General features: G+C 41.4%; 1 protein-coding gene across 2 annotated transcripts; it reads right to left on the bottom strand.

Annotated features, from left to right (window-relative positions):
• Window positions 1–572: 572 nt before the first annotated feature.
• On the bottom strand, window positions 573–27,888 carry PRDM4 (PR/SET domain 4). 2 transcript variants are annotated; one of them, XM_034987643.1, is made up of 12 exons: window positions 27,783–27,888; window positions 27,322–27,588; window positions 23,199–23,332; window positions 21,379–21,564; window positions 19,118–19,912; window positions 14,108–14,257; window positions 12,834–12,952; window positions 11,559–11,644; window positions 10,797–10,924; window positions 9,836–10,150; window positions 8,465–8,633; window positions 573–2,288 (listed from the first exon to the last, which is right to left on the bottom strand). In XM_034987643.1, exons 2-12 carry the CDS (start codon window positions 27,330–27,332, stop codon window positions 1,976–1,978), a joined length of 2,406 nt encoding a protein of 801 aa, XP_034843534.1. In that variant the 5' UTR covers window positions 27,333–27,588; window positions 27,783–27,888; the 3' UTR covers window positions 573–1,975. The 2 variants fall into 2 exon arrangements, with proteins under 2 accessions (XP_034843534.1, XP_034843535.1); XM_034987644.1 differs by lacking the exon at window positions 9,836–10,150.

The raw sequence follows: 27,888 nt of genomic DNA, 5'->3' as shown, positions 1-27,888 counted from the left end.
TCAAACTGTTTCCTAGGCTTCCTGTTTTCCTACGAGGCTAACAATCGTGGATGGCATCTCAACTGGAGCTGGGAAATGAAGGCATTTAACCCAGCATGAGCTAGTGAGATGGAGGGAGAGAGGGAGCTGGTAGTTCAGCACCACCAGTTTCCTGGGACAGAGGTGGCCTGCCACCAGGATGCCTTTGGCAAAAGGCTCTTTGGAGCTGCCCCAGTCCCACCAGCGCCGTCTAACAGAGTATTCATGACCCAGTATCAGCAGCCAGCTCTAACCACCACCACCTCACCCAATCCCTCAACTGTACACCTACTGAAGTTCTCCAAGAAGGCAGCAGAGTAAAGGCACTCCCTTAGGGAGGACGAGGGCTGGAGATGAGAATGGGAAACACAGGAAGCATAGTTCATTTAACCACTGCTATGCAGAAATACATTACAATATTATCCCAAAGTTATGCTACTTAGAAAATACTTTCTCCACTTCTAACCATAGAAAACAAAACCAAGCTATACCTAATCTTTCCCTAAATGACTCATTCTTCTTCCACAAAATGAGATTACAAGGGGAAGCCTGTATTTTAAAAAAGGTTTTTATTTTAATCCTTCCTAGAGGAATACAGATTTGAATGAAATACATTCATTCCATAAATACATTAGCAGCAAAACCCTCCCACCAGAGTCCGCTCTACTCCAGCCCAGAGGCTGCACCTTAGAGCAGGAGCATGTTCCATCAACCTTCATCTCCAGGATGTGTCTGCTTCTTGCTGAAAGCAGGATATACATGTGAGATCAGGTGAAAGACCAGATGGATGGATGAATGAACTAAGCTGGGACCCTGAAAACACAACCACGTGGTGACCATCAAGCCTTCTATACCTTTGAAATCCGCGACACCCACCATGCTGAACTGATGAGATCCTTCACCAGAGACAACTGAGAAGGTCTAACCTTGCAAATGCACCAATGTGTTTGAAATCATTTGTCATTCCGAGTTGGCACCATTTTAATGGTGTCTTGTTCTTTCTCGCAGGATAAGCCAGATATAAAGGATCATTCCCTCCTTCCTGCCACGGTCCGAGGTACCACTCTGTCAGCTGAGTCCTCATGTGTTTGCTGTCAGGAGATAATCCAGCAGGCATTATTTGACTCACTACACCTCCAGCTCCCCTTTGTCTAGAGGCTAGAGGCTTTACTGGAGACAGAGAGAGACATGTCTAAACCTACACAGATCTCTAAGGAACTGTTAGTAACAGGTGTCTCAACCTGGCTTCCATCAAACCTAGTTTTTTTGGACAGTGGGCGATGTCTCTCCTTTTCTTTTCTCCAACATTGCCTGTTGCCTGGCTGGTCCTTTTTTATCTGCCCTCTAGGCTTCTGCTGAAATTTTGGGAAGCAAGATCTACCCTAAACTCCCAAGTAGCCAAGAGAGATTAAGGCAGGTGGTGCTTTAAACCTGTCAGCTGAAGTCAAAGCAACAAGCTTACACTGCTGTGTTCCAATCCATTCTGGGATGACTTAAGTCACAACAGTCTACATAAAACACACCAGAACCACAATCAGCAATCGGGATGACTGTGAGGCAGGGACCAAGTTTGGCATGCTACCACATCATAGGGCCAGGAGGAAAATGGAACAATGGAAGAATTTAAAATAAATCTGATTTGTCTGGGTGGAAGACAGCTTTGACTCAGGTATAAATGCATCACCTAGTTTATCCTGTAAATACGGAGCGGGCTTCAAAAGCTGACACTTTCCTCCCCATACACCACTTAAAAAGAGTTTACCTGCTCTCTTTTCCCAATCTGTTCTAAAGTGTTCTCATTAGGATACTGTTCTCTAAGTGCTTTATCCATTCCCATTCAGTCTTTGACTGTTGGCTGGAAGAAAATCAGAAACCATTTTATATAAAAACCACTGTAGTGGATAACTGGTTGTATATGTTTTTCCCTTTTGCGTTTTCCATCCAAAATAGTTGGCTTTTATTTATGTGCCGAGAGAGACTCATCTGCTGAATACACAGCACTGTTAATCCGACAGTCTTCTGTCCCCACAGAGTCTGCTAGTTCTTCCTCCTCTGAGTCGTCATCTTCTTCCTCCTCTTGTGCTGATGAGCTGGAGGTAGGACCTTTGCAGGTTTTCAGGTGGCGGGTGAGATGGTATTTGGTAAGATAAGCCTTTGTACATTTTTCACAGACATAATCCCGTTTTCCTTCGTGAGAATTGAGATGTTTCTTCAAGTGATTTGTTCTCAAGAACAGCTTATCACACTTGGGACACTTGATCTGGCGTTCTCTGAGAGGAACACAAGAAAAAACATTTGATTTGGGGTTACAAATGACAACTGAGGCACACACTTATTCTTCACAACCTCAGGTCTTTGTCAGAGGAGCTCTACCCATCTAGAATCAGACTTTTTTTTTTTTAAAGTAGGCTCCAGGCCCAGCATGGAGCCCAACGCCAGGGCTTGAACTCACGACCCTTGAGATCAAGACCTGAGCTGAAATCAAGAGTTGCATGCTCTACCAACTGAGCCAGCCAGGTGCCCCTCCAATGTGGTAGTATTAATATACATGCCCATCAACAGCCACTTGGGAGTTCCTGTTGCCCCACATTCTCAACAACTGGAAGATTCAAATTTGAACATTCATGCCATCTGGCCAATACATAATGAGATCTCACTATGGTATTAATGGTATCCCATATAACAAAAAATTACCCAGTTCAAAATGTCATGTGTCAAGGTTTGAGTAACCCTGGCTTAGACATTTTAGAGCTGGAAAAAAACCTAAAAAATCATGTAGACCAGGAATTTTTTTTTAACTCTTTTTTTGAGCAGCTGAACCCTACGTCTTAAAGGCTCAATATGCAAAACAAATAAAAGGAGATTAAAATCCTTGAAGAAGTGGTAGGATACAGTGAGAAGTTCTGAAGTCTGGCCTCCTTAGCATTTCTACCACCTTCTCCCAGCAGAAGAGGGCACTGAGGGAACCTGTGGAGCTACAGGATGTGGAAAACTAAGCCCCTGCCTTCACGGAGCTTATGTTCTAACAGAGGAGTTACATCATAAACAAAAAATATGTAACATCATATCAAATAGTAAAAAGTACTATGGAAAAAAAAATGAAGCCAGGTAAGAGTGATAGAGTTCTATTTTAGATAAGATAGTCAAGGAAGGCCATTCTGAGATGACAACATTTTTGAGCAAAAACCTGAATGCAGTGAGGGAGGAAGACAGGAAGATGTCTAGGGTGGAGGATGTCTAGGCACAGGCAGTTCAGGGCAAAGGTCCTGAGACGGGAGTGTGTTTAGTATGCTGGAGTCTCATGGGGGCCGGGGGGCAGCAATGTGGCTAAAGCAGAACATGAGGGGAAAAATAATAAAGACGAAGTGGGAGAAGCAGCCACATACCACTACCATATCATGAAGGGACTTCCACACTATGGTAAAAACCTTCTCACCCAAGTATGATGGGAAGCCATGGGGGAATTATGAGCAGAGACAAACACAGTCTGACTTATGTCTTAAATGGATCACTCCAGTTACTACGACAGAATACAGTGCCTGTATATGCATGTCTGGGTAGAAAAGGAGCAGAGAGGCTGGCTGGAAGACTACTGAGATGATCCAAACGAAAGATGCTGGCGGTCTGGACTAGATAAAGCTGAATGAAGAATGGAAGACTGAGCTGGTGAACACTGGGGGAAAATCAAGTTTGTGGGGGGTAATAGTAAGAGCTGAGTTTTGGGGGTGCCTGGGTTAAGTGTCTGCCTTCGGCTCAGGTCATGGTCCCAGGGTCCTGGGATCGAACCCCACCATCGGACTCCCTTCTCCGCAGGAAGCCTGCTTCTCCCTGTCCCTCTGCCCCTGCTTGTGTTCCCTCTCTCGCTGTCAAATAAATAAATAAAATCTTTAAAAAAAAAAAAAAAAAAAGGAGCTGAGTTTTGGATATACCAGGTTTGAGTTACCTTAGTGGACATCCAGAACTGAGAGATGTTGAGTGAATGGTTAGATATATAAGGCTGGAGATATAAATCATAAAAATGGTATCTAAAAAGCCATGGGACTAAGGAGATGACCTAGGTGGTAAGCGTCCCTGCTCCTGCTCTCAAGTTGCTCTTTCTGAGGAGGGTGCAAAGTCAGTCTCTGCCACATGCCTCACACTCTCCTCAAACTATGGGACAGAAACTCCTCCTGCATTTGGCTTTAGGACTGTAGCTAGTTTTTTTCTAAGCAGATAAACAAAATGAATTCCAATACTACTACAACCATTTTGAAATGTCTAAAGGTAAAAAATACAAACATCTAAAAATTTTACCAATGATCTCCACAGGAAATTTAGTGTCTCATTCAAAAATATTTTGAGTGAGGGCACCTGGGTGGCTCAGTTGGTTAAGCATTCGACTCTTGATTTTGGCTCAGGTCATGATCTCATGGTCATGGGATCAAGCCCTGCATGAGGCTCCATGTTCAGTGGGGAGTCTGCTTGAGATTCTCTCTCTTCTCTCTCTCCTCTACCCCTCTGTCCCTCCCCACCATGCCTGTGCACACACACACTCTCTCTCTGCTTCTCTAAAATAAATAAGTAAATCTTTAAAAAAACACTTTGAGTAGTGCTTAATTACGAATGACTTACAAATTAGGTTAAAGCTTGGATGGTCTAAAAACTTTTTATCCCATGGAAGTTTGGCAAAAAGGGTTATTATGTTTCATCATTGTGACAGAGAGTTCAGATCCTCACTTAAGAGAATTGTTTTCATTGGTGAATACCTGATTAAGCCAAGTCTCAAACCCAGTGGAGACAAACAGTTATACCACTAACCTCAAAATAATTTATATTGCATTATGCTGTGAAATGGCTACAGAAAAAGCAAATGCAGAGAAAGTCAAGGTCAAGGAAGAAAATAACTCCATTTAGTAATAATAATAAGCACAGAACATGGGGCGCCTGGGTGGCTCAGTCGGTTAAGCGTCTGCCTTCGGCTCAGGTCATGATCCCAGGGTCCTGGGATCGAGCCCCGCATCGGGCTCCCTGCTCGGCGGGAAGCCTGCTTCTTCCTCTCCACTTCCCCTGCTTGTGTTCCCTCTCTCACTGTCTCTCTCTCTGACAAATAAATAAATAAAATCTTTAAAAAAAATAAATAAATAAGCACAGAACAGTTCATATCCGGAACACTGTCTTCACTTCTGGGTAACAAATCTGAAACCAGGTGATAAGAGGGAAAGCTGCAGAAATTAGGGACATTAAGCCTGATGAAAAGAAGGCTTAAAGGGAACATGACAGCAATCATAAGTACAAAGGAGTTTAAAGATATATTAAACCTACATGTATCATTCCAGAGGCAGGTGTGTATAGAGTGAATGGAGAGAGGCTGACATAAGCTGATTCAAGCAAAACTTTTCCTGAAAACTAAATAAATCAGTTGTGTGGTATTCTAGAACAAACCATAGTATCACTTGCCAGAGACACTGTGGAAAGAAGCCTTTCATTTGGATGAACTCAGTAGCTCTCAACACTGGCTGGACATCAGAGTCACTTGGCGAGCCTTTAAAAATTACCAAGGCCAGGGCTCTACCCCTTACCAGCTAAATTAGAATCCCTGGAGGTAGGACCCTGGCACCAACTGTTTTTCACATTTTCCTAGTGATTATTATGAGCAGTGCTATAGGTTGAATGCTTGTGTGCCCTATCCTCCAATAAATTCATTTGTTGTAGACCTAAACCACAAGGTTATGGTATTTGGAGATGGAACCTATGGGAGGTAATCGGATTTAGATGAGGTCATGAAGATTGGACCCCCCATAATGGGTAAGTGTCAGAAGAAAAGGCAGACAGACCAGAGCTCATCTGCTCTCCCCCACCCCATGTGGGGACACAGCAGGAAGATAGCTATCTACAAGCCAGGAAGAAGGTTCTCAGGAGAACCCAACCATTCTAGCACCCCGACTTTGGATTTCCAGTCTCTAGAAGGTATTTTGTTACGGCAGCTCAAGCTGACTAGCATAAGCAGCTGGACTAAATGATCTGAGAAATCTCTTTCAGCTCTAACGATGTATAATTCTATATAGTATTTGATAATTCGCATGTCTAATTTCTAAAATTTCACACTAATAATGAAACTACTTCATGAAGACTTTGTTTTTTAAAAAGTCATTCTGAGAATTACAAATGTAGATCCAAACTTCTTGGATGTTTTAGTGTTTCAGGTTGCATTTTCAAAAAGATTTATTTACTTACTTATTTGACATGGGGGGAGGGCATACGTGAGCAGGGGGAGGGGCTGAGGGAGAGTGAGAAGCAGAGAAGCAGACTCCCCACTGAGAGCGGAGCTGCACATGAGGCTTGATCCCACGACCCATGAGATCATCATCTGAGTCGAAACCCAGAGTCTGACCCTCAACCAACTGAGCCACCCAGATACCCCTCAGGTTGCACTTGATTAGGAATCAGACAAAAGAGCTAATACAAAAGCAAAGTACCTAACTAAACCTTACAATAAGAATATCAAGTTTCGGGGCACCTGGGTGGCTCAGTCGGTTACACATCTTTCGGCTCAAGTCGTGATCTCAGGGTCCTGGGATCGAGCCCATGTCAGGATCTCTGCTCAATGGGGAACCTGCTTCTCCCTCTCCCTCTGCCACTTCCCCTGCTTGTGCCCCCTCTGTCTCAAATAAATATTTTTAAAAATCTTAAAAAAAAAGAATTATCAAGTTTCCATTGAACATGACTTCCTAAACGGTACCTCCATAACATAAGCTAATGTTTTCTCCCTCTTCTAACATTTACTAAAAGCTCAGGGCCACAAAATCTATTCTTTTTTTTTTTTTTTTAAGATTTTATTTATTTATCTGACAGAGATAGTGAGACAGAGAACACAAGAAGGGAGAGTGGGAGAGGGAGAAGCAGGCTTCCTGTGGAGCAGGGAGCCCAATGCAGGGCCCTGGGATCATGACCTGAGCCGAAGGCAGACGCTTAATGGCTGAGCCAGCCAGGCGCCCCCACAGAATCTATTCTTTTCTCTTTACCACTACCGTTAACTAACACAACCCAGACATTTAATTACACTTGGATTCATGCAATAAATTCTTAATGGGTCGAGCAATATTTGATCTTCTCCTTCAATCATCCTGTCCTACTGCCAGAGTAATCTTTACAAAATGGACATCTCACCATGACATCCTTTTCCTTAAAGTCCTTCAACATTTATACAAGAGTGTGAATACACTTAACATTACTGAACAGTATACTTAAAAAATGGTTAAGATGGTGAGGCTCCTGGGTGGCTCCGTCAGTTTAAGCATCCGACTCTTGATTTCATCTCAGGTCATGATTTTAGGGTTGTGAGATCGAGCCCTGTGTTGGGCTCTGCACTGGGCAGGGGGCCTGCTTGAGAGTCTCTCTTTGCCCCTTCCCCGTCTACCTCCCCACTCTAAAAAAAATAAAATAAAATTTAAAAACGGTTAAGACGGTAACTTTTACGTTACGTGTTTTTTTTTACTGTAATTAAAACACACACCCAGCATAGTGCCTGCTACATGGGGACGTAAAATCCTTCAGTGGCTTCCCATTATTTCCAGAAAGAAATTTAATTTTCCTAGTTGGATAAAAGGTTCATGACTTCATTGCCGCCTCTCTCTCCATCATTCTCACATGCACACTACGCTCTAACTGTAAAGAACCACTTGTGTTCCACAGTCCTTGTATCTGTGTTTCTAAATATGTCTAGAGTACTATTCCCACCCCTTTACCCTTCTTTGCCTCCCTGAATAATTCTAATTCATCTTCTTTAATACTTAGCTCAGACTACCAGGAAGCTTTTCCAGGACACCCTGGCCGGGTCTGTGACCCCTTTCCACAGCCTCTCAGGATCCAATGTTTACTCTAACCGCAATGTGGTATGATCATGCTTTACTGTTCTGCCTCTCTTATTGGACTCTAAGCTCTTTAAAGATAAGGTCTATGTCTTTCACCTCTGTATTTTCACCACTTGGCATAATGGTGGGCATCGAGGAGGTACTTAAAAAACATCTGTTAAATTAAATGAGATTATGGGTTGAAAAAAGTAAATACAGAGAGAAGTGAAAAATAAGATGAAGCAGGGGCACCTGGATGGCTCAGGTGGTTAAGCGTCTGCCTTCAGCTCAGGTCATGATCCCAGGGTCCTGGGATCGAGTCCCATATTGGGCTCCTGGCTCAGCGGGGAGCCTGCTTCTCCTTCTCCCTCTCCCTCTGCCTCTCCCCCTGCTCATGCTCTCTATCTCTGTATCTTAAATGAATAAATAAAATCTTAAAAAGAAAAATGAAACAAACTAAGTGAAATCTTCCAGGATAAAACCAAAACTTAGATTTCCAACCTTTGCTTGGTGAGGTGAACACAGGAAGCAGCTACCAAGGTAGAAGACAATGAGTCAGCACTTGAAAACACTCAAGTTCACCACCTAAAGAGCATGTGGGGTGTGGGGTAACTTACTGTGTGTGGATGAGCACGTGCTGCTTGAGGTCCTGCCTCCGCATAAACAACTTGTCACAGTAATCACACTTCAGATTCTTCTCGCCCGTGTGGATTACCATGTGCGACTCTAGGTGAGCCTTCTGGGTGAAAGACTTGTCACACAAAGTACATCTGTAGTTCTTCTGACCTGCACATTAACCCAAATTGCCACACTGTGAATAAAATAATCACTAGCATTCTCGAGATGAATAGACACAGGTATGGGTATGTGGCAGAGGCAGGAATGAAACAGAACTGATAACTGGAACATCAGCTTCTAGGGCTATTTACCTAGAACCAGTCAGAGAAAATGAATTTATAATCTGCAACAAAGGCCAGTGAAGCTAATAAATCTGACCTCCTTCCAGGACCACTTACCAAAATGTCTATACATATTTTTTTACTGTTTGTAGCTGACACATGATATGAAATCTGAAAAGACATTACTTATAATCCTAGCAACCAACCTAACCCCATTATGTTTAAAAGACCTCATGAAGGGCGCCTGGGTGGCTCAGTTGTTAAGCATCTGCCTTCGGCTCAGGTCATGATCCCAGGGTCCTGGGATCGAGTCCCACATCAGGCTCCCTGCTCGGCGGGAAGCCTGCTTCTCCCTCTCCCACTCCCCCTGCTTGTGTTCCTGCTCTATCTCTCTGTCAAATAAATAAATAAAAATCTTTAAAAAAAAAAAAAAGACCTCATGAACTGGGGAGCCTGGGTGGCTCAGTCATTAAGCGTCTGCCTTCAGCTCAGGTCATGATCCCAGAGTCCTGGGATCAAGCCCTGCATTGGGCTCCCTGCTCCGCGGGAAGCCTGCTTCTCCCTCTCCCACTCCCCCTGCTTGTGTTCCCTCTCTCGCTGTGTCTCTGTCAAATAAATAAAATCTTTAAAAAAATAAAAAATAAAAAATACATGCTAAAAGAAAGGGGTTGGCTTGTATGGAGTTTAGTAAATGGAAACTCAAAAAAACAAAATTTGACAGAACTGGGCAATATTCATAGGAAGAAAACTGGCTCTGGCCAGTGACTAGGAATGAGAGGCTCAGAGTGTTTCTATAGAATTCCCTTTGCTTTCAGTCCAAACACAGGCATCAACTTCCAGATGAAGTCCATTTTCCCAGTCACCTTCAAACTATGGTTGGGGCATTTGGAATGTGAAACATTGTAATAACAGGAGCTAACACTCTCTGAGGAAGCGCAATTATCCCACCAAGATTTATCACCCAATGAAGTCCTGCTGTCAGCCAGACTTTCACATCTTAACTCCACCTACAAGACTAGCTAGCTGCAATTGACTACTGCAGTTTCTAATTGTTGCGAAATTCCATTTTGATGGTCCAGTACAACTTACCTGTATGTATCTTGAGGTGGGTCCGTAGGTTGCTGGGATCACTAAAAGCCTTGCTACAGAAATCACACTTGTGGGGCTTCATACCCATGTGACCCATAAAGTGGACATGAAGTTTGGAAGGAGAGATAAAAGCCTGGGGGCACATTGAGCACTTCCACTTCCTTTCTTTGCTGTGGCTTGGCCCATGGCTGCTGCTGTGGCCCTGGCTATGAAGATGGTTATGGATGTGGCTGGTAAGGTGAGCTTTGAACTCTGTATAGGAATTGCACTCCTTGCCACAGTTACAGAGGTGCACATCTGGGTGTTCGGGAACACCTTCAAAAAAAAAATTACTCAATGTCTCCTCGTACTTAAATTTTAAAAATTCATTCTTGATATTAATGTTGCTTACAATTCTCTATTCTACCAAAATTTCCATCTTGCCCACTCCCTGTAAAACTAAAATGTCTTGTTTAATATTCTATTCCCAGCATCTCACATAGTGTGCCAGGCACAAAGGAAGCATTTGTAAATACTGGATTTTAATACATCTTTCCTAACCAAAAAACTTTTGTTAAAAAAGTGTAGTATAAACTCTTAAACATCGCTTGTCATCATGACACAGTGCAAAGAAAAAGACTATGAAGTTTAAATCAATTAAAGGATCTTTCCTTTTTTTTATGAACTTAAATTACAATGGTACTGGCTCAAAAAAGCAGCCTCAGGAACTTCAAATACTCCAAATCAAAATCTTAACGCAGAAGTTCCTTTCATAAGAATACTGCTTGATCGATAACATTCAGCTTGTGAAGAGCCTCACAGATTTTAACACTTCTAACATAGGCGTTAATACCCTGCTTTTATATATACAAATGTATGTGATTTGCTTCAGCTAACATATAAATCATTACCAAAACTACTTCTGGTCCTTGGTGTTTTTACTATGCTAGATTCAGGAGAAACAAGTCTTATAGTAACTTACCAATCTGCTGAGCATAATCCCGGCTATAATAAAAAAGCAGTTCATTTTCAGGAGGGATATCTTGTGAGGTGCAGAAATAGATTTTTCCATCATGGGGATAAGCCACCAAATTCTGCTCTTCCCGGTTCCTAAGTTATCACATTTAATAGATCAAGCATATTAATTTTGAAATATATACTAAACATATCCTATCCCTAAGCAAAATTCTACATGAAAACTTAGAACTATTTTCTTTGGGTCATTTTTCTAATTCCCTATCCTATTAGGAGGGACATAGAAAGAGAATTCTTACTTCTGTACATCAGCTGATTGCCCTTTATAATAGTCAGAAACACTAGAGAGTTTATCACAGGAAGTAAGAAAATTAAATAAAATTAAGTTTTAAAAAAGCAATAGGACAAAGACACAGAGATAGACAGCTGAATAAGAATTAACTACAACAACAGCCTGAGGGTTGACTAACAGCGGATATAAAGAGCAGGTACCCACTTGCAAATTCAATAACTGTACCATTCCTTATTGTGCTGGTAGGTTGAATAAAATTATTTATTTAAAAAAAGGATATAGCTTCTTCTCTTTTGATTTATAATCACCTAATTAGTCAACAACTACTAGAGTGAAGAAGGTAAAAAGCCTTAGGCCTCAACATATGTTTAGACATCAGTATAATCCGGAATTTTTGGCTCTTCCCTATTTTATGCAACGCTTCCTATTGAAAAACATCCAAATCTTAACTATGTCTTCACCCAAGACTACTCTTACCTGGCTTTGCGCACAAACATCATCCAATTACATTCATTTTCATCAGTTGTAATGATGCAGAATTCTAGGACACCATTGTGGTATATCTGTCAACAGAAGGCAAACATACATGTCAAATGAACAGACAGGCAATACAAAGTGCTACTGAATTTAAGCTAACCAACAGTCTACTCTGCAGTAGGCCTCTGCTTCCCTAGTCAGCGTGGAACTCCACAGTTACCTTCTCACACTTTTGTCTTTTCGCCCAGGCCCATTTCCAGCAATGTAATAAAGACTACTGGAGACAGACAGTTAGTGCTCAAGGTATAGAATGACCTTGCTCTTCATTATTCACATTTTGGCTTGACTGGAAAAAACAAACAAAAACCTACCACATGGTGACAAGGAGTGACTACACAGACATTAAGGTCACAGAACCATCTCTTCTCAGTCTTTTTCCAATGGACCTAGCGTTCTTCTGTATTCTTTTTGGATACCAAAATGCATGTCCTCAATGCTGGCAGCACCTTACCTTTCCAATGTTCACAAGACCCACTTTCCTCTCACTTCAATTTTGCAGGCATCATTCCCAATCTATTGACTACAGTGAACCTATATAAACATGTTAAAGGAATAGCTGTTTATGACAAAACCTTGCATTTCCAGGATTCCCATTAGAAAACGAGAGAAATGATCCGGGGCACCTGGGTGGCTCAGTCAGTCAAGCGTCTGCTTTTGGCTCAAGTCATGATCCCAGGGTCCTGGGACTGAGCCCCGCATCCGGCTCCCTGCTCAGCGGGGAGTCTGCTTCTCCCTCTCCTTCTGCCTCGCCCCCCTGCTTATGCTTACTTGCTCTTTCTCTCTCAAAAATAAATAAAATCTTAAAAAAAGAAAAAAAAGAAAAAAGAAAACTAGAGAAATTATCTTAGCTTCCAATCCCAGAACTGTTTCCCAAGCTAACTATTTGAAGAATGTTTTGGTTGATTACAAAATAAGACTTTCATCATATAAACAAAGTCCATGTATGTCCTCAGCTGCCTCAAGTAATTTAAATGAAGAATCACTGGATTATCTAACAAAAGGAAGACTAAAAACAGTTTATTTTCTAAATTCCATAGCTGGTGTTTTGCTAAATATTATAATTTGGCTACAAAGAACAGAAAGGATGGAATATTAAATAAATGACAGGTGAATGGCACCATACGAGTCTTGGCCAATTTTGTTTTACATCACTTTTAACTACCTCACTATAGTAAAAACATTCGGAAACCACAGAAAAGTTTCATGAACACTGACCTTCCAGATATGGTTGACTGCCTTGTCTGTCCATTCTGCTACTTCCATGGAATGGCTCTGTTGGCCAATGAGAGGCCCAAAGCAAGTCCGCACAGGAATGGTTTCTCCAGTCCACACACCTGTCAGTGAAAAGATATTAACTGCCCAATCAATGGTTTAAGCATCTAACAGGATACACAAGAGAGAGTGGCTTAGCTTCAGTGAACCTAAGAACTACGGATATTCCAGCACTCCTGTGAGGTAGCTAAGTATTTTGTGTTCTATCCTATAAATATGAAAAATGTAATGAGATTAAATGGGGCTCAGAAGAAACATGCAGAATAAGCAGTATCAGAAATCCCTAAACCTGGTCTTATACATAAGGAACCAAACCAAGTCCCTCCAAGTGTTATCTTGGAATACATAAAAAAGACTAGAGAACATTACCCAATTATAAAAATATAAAGCAATTACTACAAGATAAATCAAACTTATAAAACCATCTGTGCTTAAAGCACTGCTCCATATTATCGAAGCTGTTTTAACGTTTTCAACTGACTCATACCCAAACTACAGCTGAAAAAATAATGAACCTAGACTGATATTTTCAAAGAAATGGCACAGTAATTCAGAAACCATTTTTTTTTTTTTAAAGATTTTATTTATTTATTTGAGAGAGAGAGAGCATGAGGGGGGGAAGGTCAGAGGGAGAAGCAGACTCCTCGCTGAGCAAGGAGCCCGATGTGGGACTCGATCCCGGGACTCCAGGATCATGACCTGAGCCGAAGGCAGTCGCTTAACCAACTGAGCCACCCAGGCGCCCTCAGAAACCATTTTAAATCCAAATATGGGTAACCAAACTCTGGCAGTCTATATTTCTTATTCCTTTTTCCTAAGGAGTATTAAACAATTTATGAACATTCGATGTAACTATCTTTTGTGACAAAAGTTTATCAGTGATGAATTTTCCATGTTTTATAAAAGAAATTTAAGTTTCAAGAAATGCTTTGTCATCATTGTTAGAGAATGATACAGCCAAGAATAAAAGTCTTCAGACTCAGGCCACGATTCTTTCCTTTATACAATTCTGATTCTAAGAAAGGGGAACTTTCTCAAGAAAGTTTCAACTTGATTTATTGCTATCACTGGACAAATGTTCCTAGAAGGATAAATCTTAAGCTGTAAATTGACTTCTGAATCAACCAAATAATGACTATATTATACATATCCACTTTTACAACTCTATCCTACAAAGGAAGAGAACTGACAGGCTTTTATGGTTCCAAGGTTCTTACCAACTTCTGCTCCCACAACTGACTGGCGGAGAACAAGCTGCTTTGGGAGAGAAAGCCTCGCTCTGCTCTCTATTGGAGTGTCAGGAACAAAAGTCACTGGTCCGTGATCGGGGCAGTCTGAGGGATAGGCTCGGTCACAGAGAGTGCACCCTATGGATAGGAAGTTTGAGAGAAACAAATGGGGTTAGTTCAAGCAGCCTGAAGTACCACCTGCTTTCTTATTTAAATGCTAATTACTAAAGTATAACCAGTAAGAAGCAAAATTCTAGTAAAAAAGACGCCTGGGTGGCTCAGTTGGTTAAGCGTCTGCATTAAGCTCAGGTCATGATCCTGCCCCACATGGGGCTCCGTGCTCAGCCGGGAGTCTGCCTCTCCCTCTCCCTCTGCTCCTCCCCCTGCTTGTTCTCTCTCAAATAAATAAATAAAATCTTTAAAAAAATACTCTGATCAAAGAATCACTTTTTTTTTTTTAATAGATTTTATTTATTCATTTGAGACACAGAGACACACAGAGAGAGAGAAAGCATGAGCAGGGGGAGAGGCAGAAGGAGAGGGAGAAGCAGGCTCCCCGCTGAGCCAGGAGTCCGATGTGGGGATAGATCCCAGGACCCTGGGATCATGACCTAAGCTGAAGGCAGACGCTTAACCATCTGAGCCACCCAGGCGCCCCAAAGAATCACTTTCTTACACTAAGATACATATCCCACTCTGACATCTCTCTCCAGTAAGATTTTTTTTTTTTAATCTCACAGGACAATTTTACTATTCAGTCCATAGACACTGATCAAAAAGTAACACTAAATTAATTCAAGAATAAAGTACATTGTTTCCTAAAGTAAATACATAATACCTTTAGATATTGTATCTAAAGTCCCAAGATTCCAATTCTACCAAACTGTATGAGGAAACGGGAGTTGAAATGCCATCACGCAAAGCCAAAACAGAGATGACAATATAGTTCAACAGAGGCAGAGACAGCTGCACCACTGTTCGCTTTTGCTTCACTATAAACAAACCGGTCACCCAGGTTTTGATGAGATTCTTAAGACAAAAAAAATTTGGCAAAAAAGTGCTCTTAGGGACAATAGGTAGAATCATGTGCTTGCAGACACGTTTGCTTAAAATTCTTAATTTCTTACTGTTCATATGTTCTTTCTGCATTGTCAGAAAGGGTGCTGCCTTTATATATTGCTCTCTGTGGTTACTGTAACTTCACTTTTACAAGCTCATGAGTGTCGTTCTCATAAATCTTGTGCTCTATTTCTGTTAAGGAATAGTACACATGACTATCAGTCAATGATTATGCTCAAACCTTCCAAATTCGTCCTCAAAATAGTTGGGAGTACATCAACTGCAGAACCACAGCCATCTAAGTGGTTTTTTTCCCTAAGCAATCATTAAACATTTCTCCTTAAATGACATAAAATAGCAGTTAAGTTTTCGTATTTAGGCAAAGCAGAAATAATATCTTACTTCAACTACTACTTAACTAAAAATTCTTTGAAGATCAGATTAGAGATCCCCTACACTTGGTGAGAACTCATTCTCCAATGCTTTTTTTTTTTTTTTTTAAAGATTTTATTTATTTATTTGCGAGAGAGAATGAGAGACAGAGAGCACGAGAGGGAGGAGGGTCAGAGGGAGAAGCAGACTCCCCGCCGAGCAGGGAGCCCGATGCGGGACTCGATCCCGGGACTCCAGGATCATGACCTGAGCCGAAAGCAGTCGCTTAACCGACTGAGCCACCCAGGCGCCCTCCAATGCTTTTTTTTTTTTAATTTTATTTATTTATCTGAGAGAGAGAATAGGAGACAGAGAGCATGAGAGGGGGAGGGTCAGAGGGAGAAGCAGACTCCCCGCTGAGCAGGGAACTCGATGTGGGACTCGATCCCAGGACTCCAGAATCATGACCTGAGCCGAAGGCAGTTGCTTAACCAACTGAGCCACCCAGGCGCCCAATTCTCCAATGCTCTTAATAACAAACCATGCTAAATCTCCAAAGGAGATTCAGATTCCATACTGCCAAAAATGCTTAGCGGTTTCTCCAAAAATACACAAATGGCCAATGAGAACATGTAGAGGTTCAACATCCTTGTCACCTGGGAAATGCAAATTTAAACCACCATGAGATGCTACTTCACACCCACTCCATAGCCGGTAAGACGGCTATAATAGAAAATGTTCGGAAGATGTGGAGAAACTGGAACACTCACACACTGATGCTGGGAATTCAAAATGATGCAACCACTTCAGAAAAGCAGTTCCTCAAGAAGTTAAACACAGGAGCAATTCCACTCCGAAATATATATCCAAGAGACTTAAAAACATGTTCACACAAAAACTTGTACATGAATGTTCATAGCGGCATTATTCCTAATAGCCAACAGGAGAAACAACCAAATGTTCATGAATGAAAGGTGGATAAACAAAATGTGGTACAGCCACACACAGGGTAGTATTCAATCCTAAAGAGGAATGAAGTACTAACACCTGCTACAACATGAATGAGCCAGGACAACATTATGCTAAGGTAAAGAAGACACAGAAAGCCACATGTGGTATGCTTCCATTATATGAAGTGTCCAGAAGAGGTGAATCTACAGAAAGTAGATTAGGGTTACCTGAGGATGGTTGTGGGGAGGGAGGGGGTTAGAAGGGCGGGAATGATGAGAGACTGCTAGTGGGGTATCTTTATGGGGTGATAAAAACATTTTGGAGTTAGATAGTGGTGCTGCTTGCAACAACCTTGTCAATATACTAAAAACTCCTAAATTGTACACTTTAAAATGTATATGTGAATTGTTTCATTTTTTAAATTTTTTTTTAAGATTTTATTTATTTGAGAGAAACAGAGAGAAAGAGCATGAGCAGAGACAGGGAGAAGCAGACTCCCCGCTGAGCAGGGAGCCCAATGCAGGACTCGATCCCAGGACCCTGAGATCATGACCTGAGCTGAAGGCAGACGTTTAACCAACTGAGCCACCGAGGCACCCCAACATATCTCATTTTTTAAAAAACACACATAGGAGCAAGAGGTTCCACATGCCCACTTAAAATAGGATCAACAGACTTTAGGCCACCTCTTCTGCTAAGTTAATGAGGCTACATTAATCACATTCCTAAATTAAAATATTTTAAAATTTTAACTTTCAGATTTCAAAAGATTAACATAAAAGTTCTCCTCACTGCTTGGCTTCTGAGGCACCAGAAGCTCTGGCCTACTTTTCTGACCCTCCTGTTCAGTCTACTTTGGAAGCTCTTCCGCTACTACTGTGTCTTAGCATCCCTAGCCTCTTTTTTTTTTTTTTTTTTAAAGATTTTATTTATTTATTTGAGACAGAGAGAATGAGAGACAGAGAGCATGAGAGGGAGGAGGGTCAGAGGGAGAAGCAGACTCCCTGCCAAGCAGGGAGCCCGATGCGGGACTCGATCCCGGGACTCCAGGATCATGACCTGAGCCGAAGGCAGTCGCTTAACCAACTGAGCCACCCAGGCGCCCCATCCCTAGCCTCTTACATTCCACTCTCACTAGGAGATAATTTCACCCCACTTCCATGGCTATGATTAATGTTTTAATGCTCAGGATCCCTGAATATTTGCAGACAGATCTCTGTGCTCCAGATTAAAATTCTCATTAAACATCTCTCCTGTGTATTTTATAGACACTGAAATCAACATGTCTGAAACCAGACTCACCATCACTCCTCAAAAACAAACAAACGGCAGTCCTCCTCCACCATTCATTATCCGAAAGTGTGGTACCACTATCCACCTAGTTTCCCATGCCAGAAACCAAGGATATCTCCTTAACCCTTCCCTCCCCCAACTTCAACCCACTGGCAAGCTCTACTAAGTTCTCTGTAAATATTCCCCACTTTCCTCATCATCATTACCTCTACTCTAGGTTAGAAAATCACCTTCCACTTAAATTATGGCATCTACTTGCCTCACACTGCAAAGAGCCCCATCCCAAACCTCACTCCTTAAGACCCTTGACTGGTCTTAGAAGACCCTCTGTGTTCTGGCTCCTACTTCTTTCTCATCACCCCCATATTATACTTCAGCAATTCTGAACCACACAAAATTCTTTTAGTTCTAGGCACTTACGGGTGCCAACTCCTGTCTGGGACACTGTTCTTCCTGATACTCAGCTGACAACATCTTTTTTGTCCTTCAGGTCTGTGCTAACATATGCACTGCCTCCCCTGGTAAGTCTTCCCATATTCCTTCCATGGTCTGGTTAGATGCTCCCCCTCCGGCTCTTTTAGACTTTGCACTTAATCCCATCTTCCCACTTATCATACTATATTGCAACAGCTTGTTTACCTGCCTATGCTTCCCATCAGACTATAAGCTCTTTAAAGGCATGTGTCCTCTCCTGCAGACTATTTTCTACCCTGCATCTAGCACAGAGGCTGGCATAGAGTAGGCACTCAACACGTTGCTTGAATGAAGCATGTAGTGACACCAACAAATCAACAGTTTTTATATTGCTTTTTGTTATTGTTGCCCCATAAAAAGAACTTTTACATGCCCAACTACACTAATTTATATGCATTCTGAGCAAAAATAAAAACTGCATTTGTATCTTCCTACATTTTTCCATTGGGATAAAAAAAATACACATGATCTAATAAATCTGTCTTATGTTGAAAAAGCACATGGCATGACACACAGAACACCTCACTGAAGTTTACTTCTATAATGACTCTATCTCTGAAACCCAGGGAAATATCTCGAATACCATTGGGCTGACCTTATGTGTAAAACACAGAAAGAAACGACTAGTTTCCTTACTTCAGAACCCTGTAAGAACCAACAAAATGTCCGTATGTCATCTGGCTTACTTGAGGAAAAGGCACATTAGCATGAAGGACAACACACAAAGAAAAATCCCACAGCCTAGTTTCTGTCTGTACTCCCTTAACGCCGGACTTCGTGACTATATCTGTTAGAGATGGTGGCCCTAGCTAGCAATACTCCCAACAGAAAAAGGCTGGGCACACTCACAAACGGTGAACAAAGCCGCCATGTTTTCCTTGTTTGAATCGGAGTCTTCCATTTGCAGTGCAGGCGGCACAAAAGAAAGGCTGTCTGAAGACACATCTACATGACCTGTCCCCAGAGCGACCTCCTGGGTGATAGAGGAGACAGCCACAGGCTCTAGGCTTAGGCCAACTTCATGGAGGGAAACAGATTCTAGGGAGGCGAGGTTGTGTGAGGTAGAGAGTGCCACGCTTACGGAGTTGGTGCTCATGGCCACGGGGTGAATGGAGTCACTGAGGGCACTGTCAGACATCCCGTTGACCCGACTTGCAATGTGGTCTGTCTCCATGACCACAGGGAGCTCCAGGCCATTCCCGTGAATGGGTATCACACCACCATGTCCTACAGTGTCTGCTGCAAGGTTGTTGCTCACAGAATCCACAGACAGAGGTTCATGACTTCTGGAGCCATTTGGGATTTGGGAATGCTCGCCTGCAACACCGTCCATTGTAAGTTCTTCTGCCATTCCATCTGTAGAGATTGGGCTGGCAACCCTAGAGACGTTCTCCATAGTGATTGTTGTGTCCAAGGCCACCTCATGGCCATCACTGGGGTGAAGACTTTGGGCACCATGGGTGTTCACAGAGCGAGAGTCTATTGAAACAATGCCTGGTTCTAATCCAACATTTCCACTGGACTGATAGGGATCTAGAGCTGAAGCATTATTGGCAATAGATAATGCCGTATTACCATCAACATTTAGAGAGTTAGGGTGGATATACTGAGGAGGTGGTCTGTCAGCTAAATAAGATAAAATGCCTGAGAAAAGGAAAAGATGAGATATCAGAGACTTTTTAGTACATCGTTAAATATAAGGAATTCCAAAGGCTAGAAACTATATTCCTTACAAATATAACTAAATTAATCTCTTACCTACTTCTTTGGTTTAACTGATATATATACTTTATAAAAATAGCAACATAAGTAGACCATAAAATAATCTTCTACCTCCTTATTTGGTTAAATTGATATATATACTTTATAAATAGCAACACACATATACCATAATTCAGTTTTCCCTGTGAAACTGAGAAACTGTAAAAGAGTAGCTATGTTCCTTTGAAGTCACTGGAAATTAAACATTTAAATGATATTAACATATACATAGTTGGAATTCCTGAGACCCAAGATGCTGAAATTTGTTCTATAAAAGTTAAAAGGTAAAATGATTTAAATGTAGATCTTCCACATGAAAAATTTAATTAAGAAAATTTAAATATAACTAAGTTTTAATTATTAAACTGTCACAGCACTTTGGTTGTATTCAAAACCAAAGTCACAACTGAATCTGCTTTATTAAGAAATATTTGAATACACATGCTTATAAGGATGTGCTGAAATGGCACTTGCTGCATTGCCAGTGGGAGTGTAAATTACTAAAACTTCTTTGGAAAGTATATACATTAAGAACCCCAAAAGTATTCATATGCTCTTGCACAAGAAATTCCACTTAGGATAATCTTCCCTAAATGCATTTTACAGATATTATATACAAAGTCATTCCTGTAACAGTAACAAGAACCTAGAAAAACCAAACTGTCCAACAATAAAGATTGATATATAAATAAACCATGGAATATTCATTCAGTAGACTGTAATACAGCATTAAAAAGAATAATTATGAACACCATGCAGCAGTTACAGAAAATAACTACTTAAAAATACAGAAAAATACAAAGCAGAAAAAAGTGAAGATACACAATCATATAGACAGTATAGTCTTAATTATGAAAAATAGTAAAAATTCTATACCCCAAGATAAAAGGCAGGAAGGAAGTACACCAAAAAGATGGATGATGGGACTATGAGTGGTTCTATTTGCTAAATTTTGTAAAATAAATACACACTTAGAATAAAAAAATCATTAAACTTAAAAAAAAAAACCTTTAATTTATAGTAAACAATGCCACTACTAGCAGGACATGTGGTTGACAAGAATTACAACTACAGAATTATAAAAATTGAACCAAGGAAATACTGGAGGAAAAAGGAGAAAAACTGTTTATGTGCCATTAAGAAATTAAGCCTAGTCAAACTGCTATATTAATAGTGTTATCTGTACATTCTAAGAGGAAAGGTACAAAAATATATATATTTTTTTCCCACCTAGAGATTAAGATCCAAAACTGACAAACAGAAAAAAGTGTTATTCAAGTTTTCAAGTAGGGAGGTTAAGAGGAGGCCCTATTCTTTCTTCTAATGTCCCAAATAACCATAATACTTACCAGGTAGAATGGTTCTGAAGTAACTGCTCTCCAGGTGGGGGTAAGGTGGTGGAGGTAGGGTGTAGTTTCTTTCGGGCAACCCGCACATCACCCCTCGATCCCCAATACCCATTGGGAGCATCAGAGACAAAGCAGAAGGCAAAGAGCTCAGGGAGGGACCCAGGTTTGGAATTGCCACTGGCAGGCCTACAAAAAAAATGGTTTTTTTTCCTCAATTAAAAGAAAGTAAGTACTTAAAAACTCTCACTATAATCACTAGCTAAGCTCTCAGGAAGGTTTCTGCATATGGGGAAAAAAAAATCTCACCTAATAGCCCTTTATATCCCCAGATAGTATTGTGCAGATATTCACAAATATGTCTTAAAGGTAGTTCTCAAGTTAGTTTTAAAATGGTCAAGTTGATCTTCCAGTTGTCTGTATTGCTTTTAAGTATCAAAACATTTAATTACAATTAAAAACCTAATTTAAATACAATTTAAGAGAACAAATCACATAGAGATAAAGTGGGAAAAAACACCAAAGTTCACAGGAGTGGTCTCTGAGTAATGATATTATGAATTTTTTTTACTTTTTTATTTGTATTTCCCATTTTATATGGTGAGAATGTTTTACTTTTTAAAAATTCATAAATATGCTTATACTTGGAAGTTAAATGTATATGTGCTGTGTTTTTGTGTATGTGCTATATTTCGTGATTTAAAAAATTTAAGCTTTAGATTATATCTACCTTGGATTATACCTGCAAGGTGTAGAAGTGACTCTTACATGCCTAAGTATAACAATGAATACTAACTTGAGCAGTGCTGATTTGCATTATTTTTGCCAGTGGCAATATTTTTTAGTACGCTTTTCCCCCATAACAAGAGTGTTCATTAAAAGGAATGCCTAAGAGATAATCAAATGAGTTAACTACTAATAAAATTTTTTTTAATTTCTTTTGTGGACACTGAAAGGAATGTGGAGACCCTAGTTTAGATGAATTTATTTAGCTGCTGCATTTTAGTGATTAAGCAGGTAGTTCCCTACAGAGAACTATTTAAACAACTTAAAGATTTAAATCTTAAACTTTAAATCTTATTGTTAAGTAATCTCCACATCCAACATGGGGCTCAAACTTACAACCCTGAGATCAAGAGTCACATGCTCCACTGAATGAACCAGCCAAATGTCAGCATTAACTCTAATTTTGATAAAGAAAGCCCAATACATTACAACGTCATAGATCATTAAGAATCAATAGCTTGTCTCTTTTCGAAAGAAAAAGAAAAGAAAGCAAATAAAAAGGTTTTACAAGTACAGTGATGGGGGAAAATGAGCTTTTTCTATAGTATTCCTCTCTGAGTACTGAGGCCCATGGGAGTCCCATATAGGAGCTCCATCTTTGGTGCCTCCTCTTTGAATTCTAAGCCTGGTGCATTTGCAGCTGTTGCCAGTTTCAGATATAATAAAAAAAAAATAAAGCTCAATTGCTCTTATTTTCTGGAACAGTTAGAATAACTTTCATTCTCTTCTATTAACCCAGGGACAGAGTACCAAGGGTATGAACCAGATGAATGGATAAACCTAGATAAAATGCCAAGTCAACTACATCTCTAAAGGCCACCAAGCCCACAGGAGGACTAATCAGAAAAAACTGCTACTCCTATCCACTAGTACTCCAGTGGTCCACAAAAAACATTTCTTCCATGAGGCTGACACACGTGGAACTGCAGTTCAGACCTGCTTGGCTTCTCCTTTACACTCTTTCTCCCTTTAGACTCCACTGAGAATTGATCATGCAATTAAGTGTTGAAATTCAGTCGCTCTCCCTTACTACTGACCTGGGGCAGGAATGGCATTGTGAGTGGGTGAAGCAGCCAACCCTAGATGACTCCCTGAGACTGGCAAGGCATTGCTCACAGAGGATGAAGTCAGCTGCTCCATCCCCACTGGGCTCAGGTTCATTTCATTCATCCTAAGAAAGAGCACACACAACCAATTAGGAAAAATCTCACATTAGTGATTCCATTTAAGTTACTGAAGAACCTGAAACAATGGGGGTAGGGAAATGGGAGCTGACCAACTACTACTTCATTTTTATGCTCACAGCTCTCTGAGACAGTGTCCTATTCTTTCTACTGATAAGGAAACTGGGATTCAGAGACCTTAACTCAGTCAATGTCACAAAGCAGAAATAGGATTTAACTCAGGTGCACTTTGTTCCAAACCTTATGCACACTGCCTGAAGCAAACTGCAATCCTTAGAGCACATGGCAATAAGAGTTTGTTTTTTAACCATCCAAGTTTTCTCTTTCACAGTATTTTCTTCAAATGGCCTATTACTTCAAACCAGACTTCTGTAGAGTTTCACTCGAAAGCATTTTTACTAATTTTTTTACTAAGACTTACAGTGATACTGGGTCTGAATTAGATTATTAACGGTGTAAAGAAGCACCGTATTTCCTCCATGGGTTAAATTTTATTAAAACTCTGTATAAAAATCTTAATAATATCTGCCATATAGCAAGGTTCATTATGTAAGCTTTGATACATACTTTATAAAAATTTATTTCACATTGTCTCACCAATTCTTCAAAATAAAGTAAATGAGGAAACCAGGTCAAAGAGGACATGTCATATGCCCCAAATCCTAGCAATTAAGTAGAAGAGCACCGATCATGCTGCAAAACACTGCCAAAAAGTTTCTCGATACAGCAAACCTTTTTTTTTTTCTTTTCAAATCTACAGACCATTTTTGTCAGGTATTGGAGGCTATCAATAACTATTAGTTCCTATATCAGAATTTAGAGACTGCCATATTATAAGCATTATAATTTCAAGAGACTAGCCAACATGTTATCCAAATGTTACTAAAGACCTCCAATCCCAGGGCACCTGGGTGGCTCAGTCCTTTAAGTGTCTGCCTTCAGCTCAGGTCATGATCTCAGGGTCCTGCGATAGAGGCCTGCAGCCCTGAGTCTGGCTCCCTGCTCAGTGGGGAGTCTCCTTCTCTCTTCTTCTGCCCCTCCCCCTGCTAGTGCTAGAGTTTGTGTGTGAGCGCCCGCGCGCTCTCTCAAATAAATAAAATCTTAAAAAAAAAAAAAAAAAAGGGGTGCCTGGGTGGCTCAGTCGGTTAAGCATCTGACTTCAGCTCAGGTCGTGATCTCAGCGTCCTGGGATCAAGCCCCGCATCAGGCTCCCTGCTCAGCGGGGAGTCTGCTTTTCCCTCTACCCTCCCCCCTGCTCGTGATCTCTCTAATAAATAAATAAAAATCTTAAAAAAAAAAAAAAAGACCGCCAATCCTATATTGAGAATAAGTATAGGGAACAGTAATGCAAGTTCTTCTGTGTATGTCTATCTACATGGGAGGAGTAAAGGAGAGGAGGAATCAAATGGATCTACATATTTCTGAGCAGCGAAAGAAAACCTAAATAGGTTGTAATCTGAAAAATGGCAGTACCAGCTATCAGTAAACCTGAAAATAATAGCTCACACTTATTACTCCCTTACTGTATGTGTAAGGCACTGACCTAAGTGATTTACATGTAACTATTTCACCTAATCCTTATAACTGCTGTGAGGTAGGTATTATTCTTGATCCCATTTTAGAGATGAGAAAACAGACTCAGAGAGGCTAAGAAATTTAACCCCAGATTATATAACAAGTGGCAGAGTTGGAATTTAAATCCAGGTCTGCCAATTTAAGAAACCTAAATCGAATCACTATGTTGTGCACTTGAAACTAATAGAACATTGTATGTCAACACCTGAAATTAACATAACATTTTATGTCAACTACAATAAAATTTTTTTAAAGATTTTGTTTATTTATTTGAGAGAGAGCACAAGCGGGGGGGGGGGAGGGTCCCCATAGAGGGAGAGGTCCCACAGAGGGAAAGGGTGAAGCAGGCTCTCTGCTAAGCAGGGAGCCTGATGCAGGGCTGGATCCCAGGACCGTGAGTTCATGACCTGAGCCGAAGGCAGACACTTAACCAACTGAGCCACGCAGGCGCCCTTACAATAAAAAATTTTTAAAAAGAAACTCAAGCTCTTAACTACAATTAGAAAGACAATTACACTAAAAGAACCATTTTGCCTTTTACTCAGTTCCAATAATTAGGATCTGTGTATTTATATTGTGGGTTGTGTTTAAAGTCCCACGTAGACCTGTTCCTGCATTATTCTACATCCACAGGCTTTATTCTACCCCAGGCCAGGTATCTCATAAAACTAAACTCTCAGACATTAATAAAATGAACAAGGCCAACAGCAGAGAATAGGCACTCTGAAATATTTGATTTGGATGGAGCAACGCATTTTCATCCTCACTAGAGGCAACTAGAAGCGTACGACAAATGAGGCACACCTGACGAAGGACAGCACATTAATAACAGTATTTAATTACGCTATAAAAGAATGCAAAAAAATCCTTATAGCCTAAAAAACAATAGCTAACTTAATTTTGCAAGTTTAAAACAGACTTTTCCTGTAACTTTTTATAGCTACAAATGTAACTAAAACTCTACAACCACTGGAGCAGTGGGTTAAACAAATGGGTTACAATAATTTTTTAAAGTACACCTAAAAGGCTATAGCTTCAAATCCCATTCTAAAAATTCCTGAATATTGGGGCGCCTGGGTGGCTCAGTCGTTAAGCGTCTGCCTTCGGCTCAGGTCATGATCCCAGGGTCCTGGGATCGAGCCCCACGTCGGGCTCCCTGCTCTGCGGGGAGCCTGCTTCTCCCTCTCCCACTCCCCCTGCTTGTGTTCCCTCTCTCGCTGTATCTGTCTCTGTCAAATAAATAAAAATCTTTAAAAAAAAATAAATAAATAAAAAATAAAAAAAAATAAAAATTCCTGAATATTAATCTGTGTACCTAATCTCCAGATAAAAATCAAAATGGTGTTTCTAGGTTGACTCCTAGGCCTTCTCAAACCAGTTCAAACCAGAGTTTAATGTGAGAGGCTCAGCAGATTTCTGCTTTGTCGTGAGTCACTAAAATGTGATGACCTCAGCAGCCATAAACCAAAGGTAACTAGTATCTCACAGAGAGAAAGCAGAAGGGAATTTACAATATGATCCTCATAAGACTCATTCCGAAGTGCAATTCTATTCTACCTACCTTCCTCATAGGAGTTTCTGGGAAGCAATCTTGGGAGAAGGGCCAAAATCACACCAACCTCTCTCTTCTTCCCTACTCATTCCTGGTAAAATCATTTCTTTCACACTTCTACGCTTTATGTGTGTGTTTCTAACTGACCTAGGAATAAACCATTTGCCAGCTGCTAATCTTATGACTTTTTTCTTAGAAATCTTGTAACTTTCTCTTAGAATATTTAAGAAGCTAACTGAAAGCGGCTACTTTACAAAATGCAATGGACAGTCTGAGCAACTTCAATGAATTCGTTTCATCCTCCTCATCCTAAACATACAGCCTATGAAATTGCCCCAAAAGAACAGCCAAATGCAACTATATCTGGCGTATTTCTGTACTGGCATGGTATCATTAAGTACTTGAAACATTAGCAGGAAATCTGCAAAACTAATCATTTCTACCTGCAAGATTAAGAACTTAATTTCTCCACATTACTATCCGAGCCATAGGGAAACCAGCAAAATTCAAGGTGAAGCATGGTGATAAGCTAAAATACACGCTGGAATTCAAATCAAGGTATTAAAAGCTCAAGTAACTCAAAGGCACAGGGGAAATGTCAATGAGCCAACAGTCAATGTGTGGCTAATGGGAACTATTCACATTTGGAGTAAATCTGGTTGAATGAGAGTATATGCAACCCAACTCTGGCTTCTGGATTTCTTGATCCTTTGGGGACATATATCCATTTGCAAATCGCACCTGTAACCTTCCCCCATGGCACCAAAACCAAAGAAAGGCACTCCAAACTCTCACTTGCCAAATGTTTTCCAAAGGTGTCACCAGCGCGGAGCCCACCAAGCCACTCACCTGTGATGCATCTGCTTGGGGCCAAGTGTCAGAGAAAAGAACACACGGGTGGCGGGGAACCGGCATCAGGGATTGCGTTCCAGGGTCACGTGCTACCGCATCTTGCTTACAACCGCTGCCCGAACGCGGCCATACGGCCCCGGGGCCGCCCGGGGCCGCCCAACTTGTCCCGAGGGCCGGCGGCCGCGCACCCCGCCGCGAGATGGGGCATGCCGGGGGACACCCGGGGCTTTTCCTCCAGAAGCTTCGGGAGGGGGGCTGCCCAACCTGGGGAGGGGGGAGGACAAGGGCGGTCACCAAAACGGGGGAGGATGCAGTCCCCGGCCCCTCGCCACCGGAGAGCCCAGGCGCTGCGGACACCGCCTCCCAGGGGCGGCCGGCTGACTCGCCAGCCCGCCGGCGTGCGGCCCGCAGGCCCTGCCGCCCTCGCCCCACCCCGGCCGGGCCCGTGTGCAGCCCACCTGCCGGCCGCGCGGGGGGCGCGCGCGCCTGCCCCACCGCTTTGTTCCTCATCCGGGCAGAGCTCGCCTCGGGCCCTCCCCGCCCGCTCGGCCCCCGCGCCACGGG

Source organism: Mirounga leonina, unplaced genomic scaffold (assembly GCF_011800145.1).
Source record: "Mirounga leonina isolate KUSES-001 unplaced genomic scaffold, KU_Mleo_1.0 Mir_418, whole genome shotgun sequence".
In the NCBI taxonomy this organism is placed as follows: domain Eukaryota; kingdom Metazoa; phylum Chordata; class Mammalia; order Carnivora; family Phocidae; genus Mirounga; species Mirounga leonina.
The sequence above is the reverse complement of the archived record's forward strand: the minus strand, read 5'-3'. Positions and strand labels throughout refer to the sequence as shown.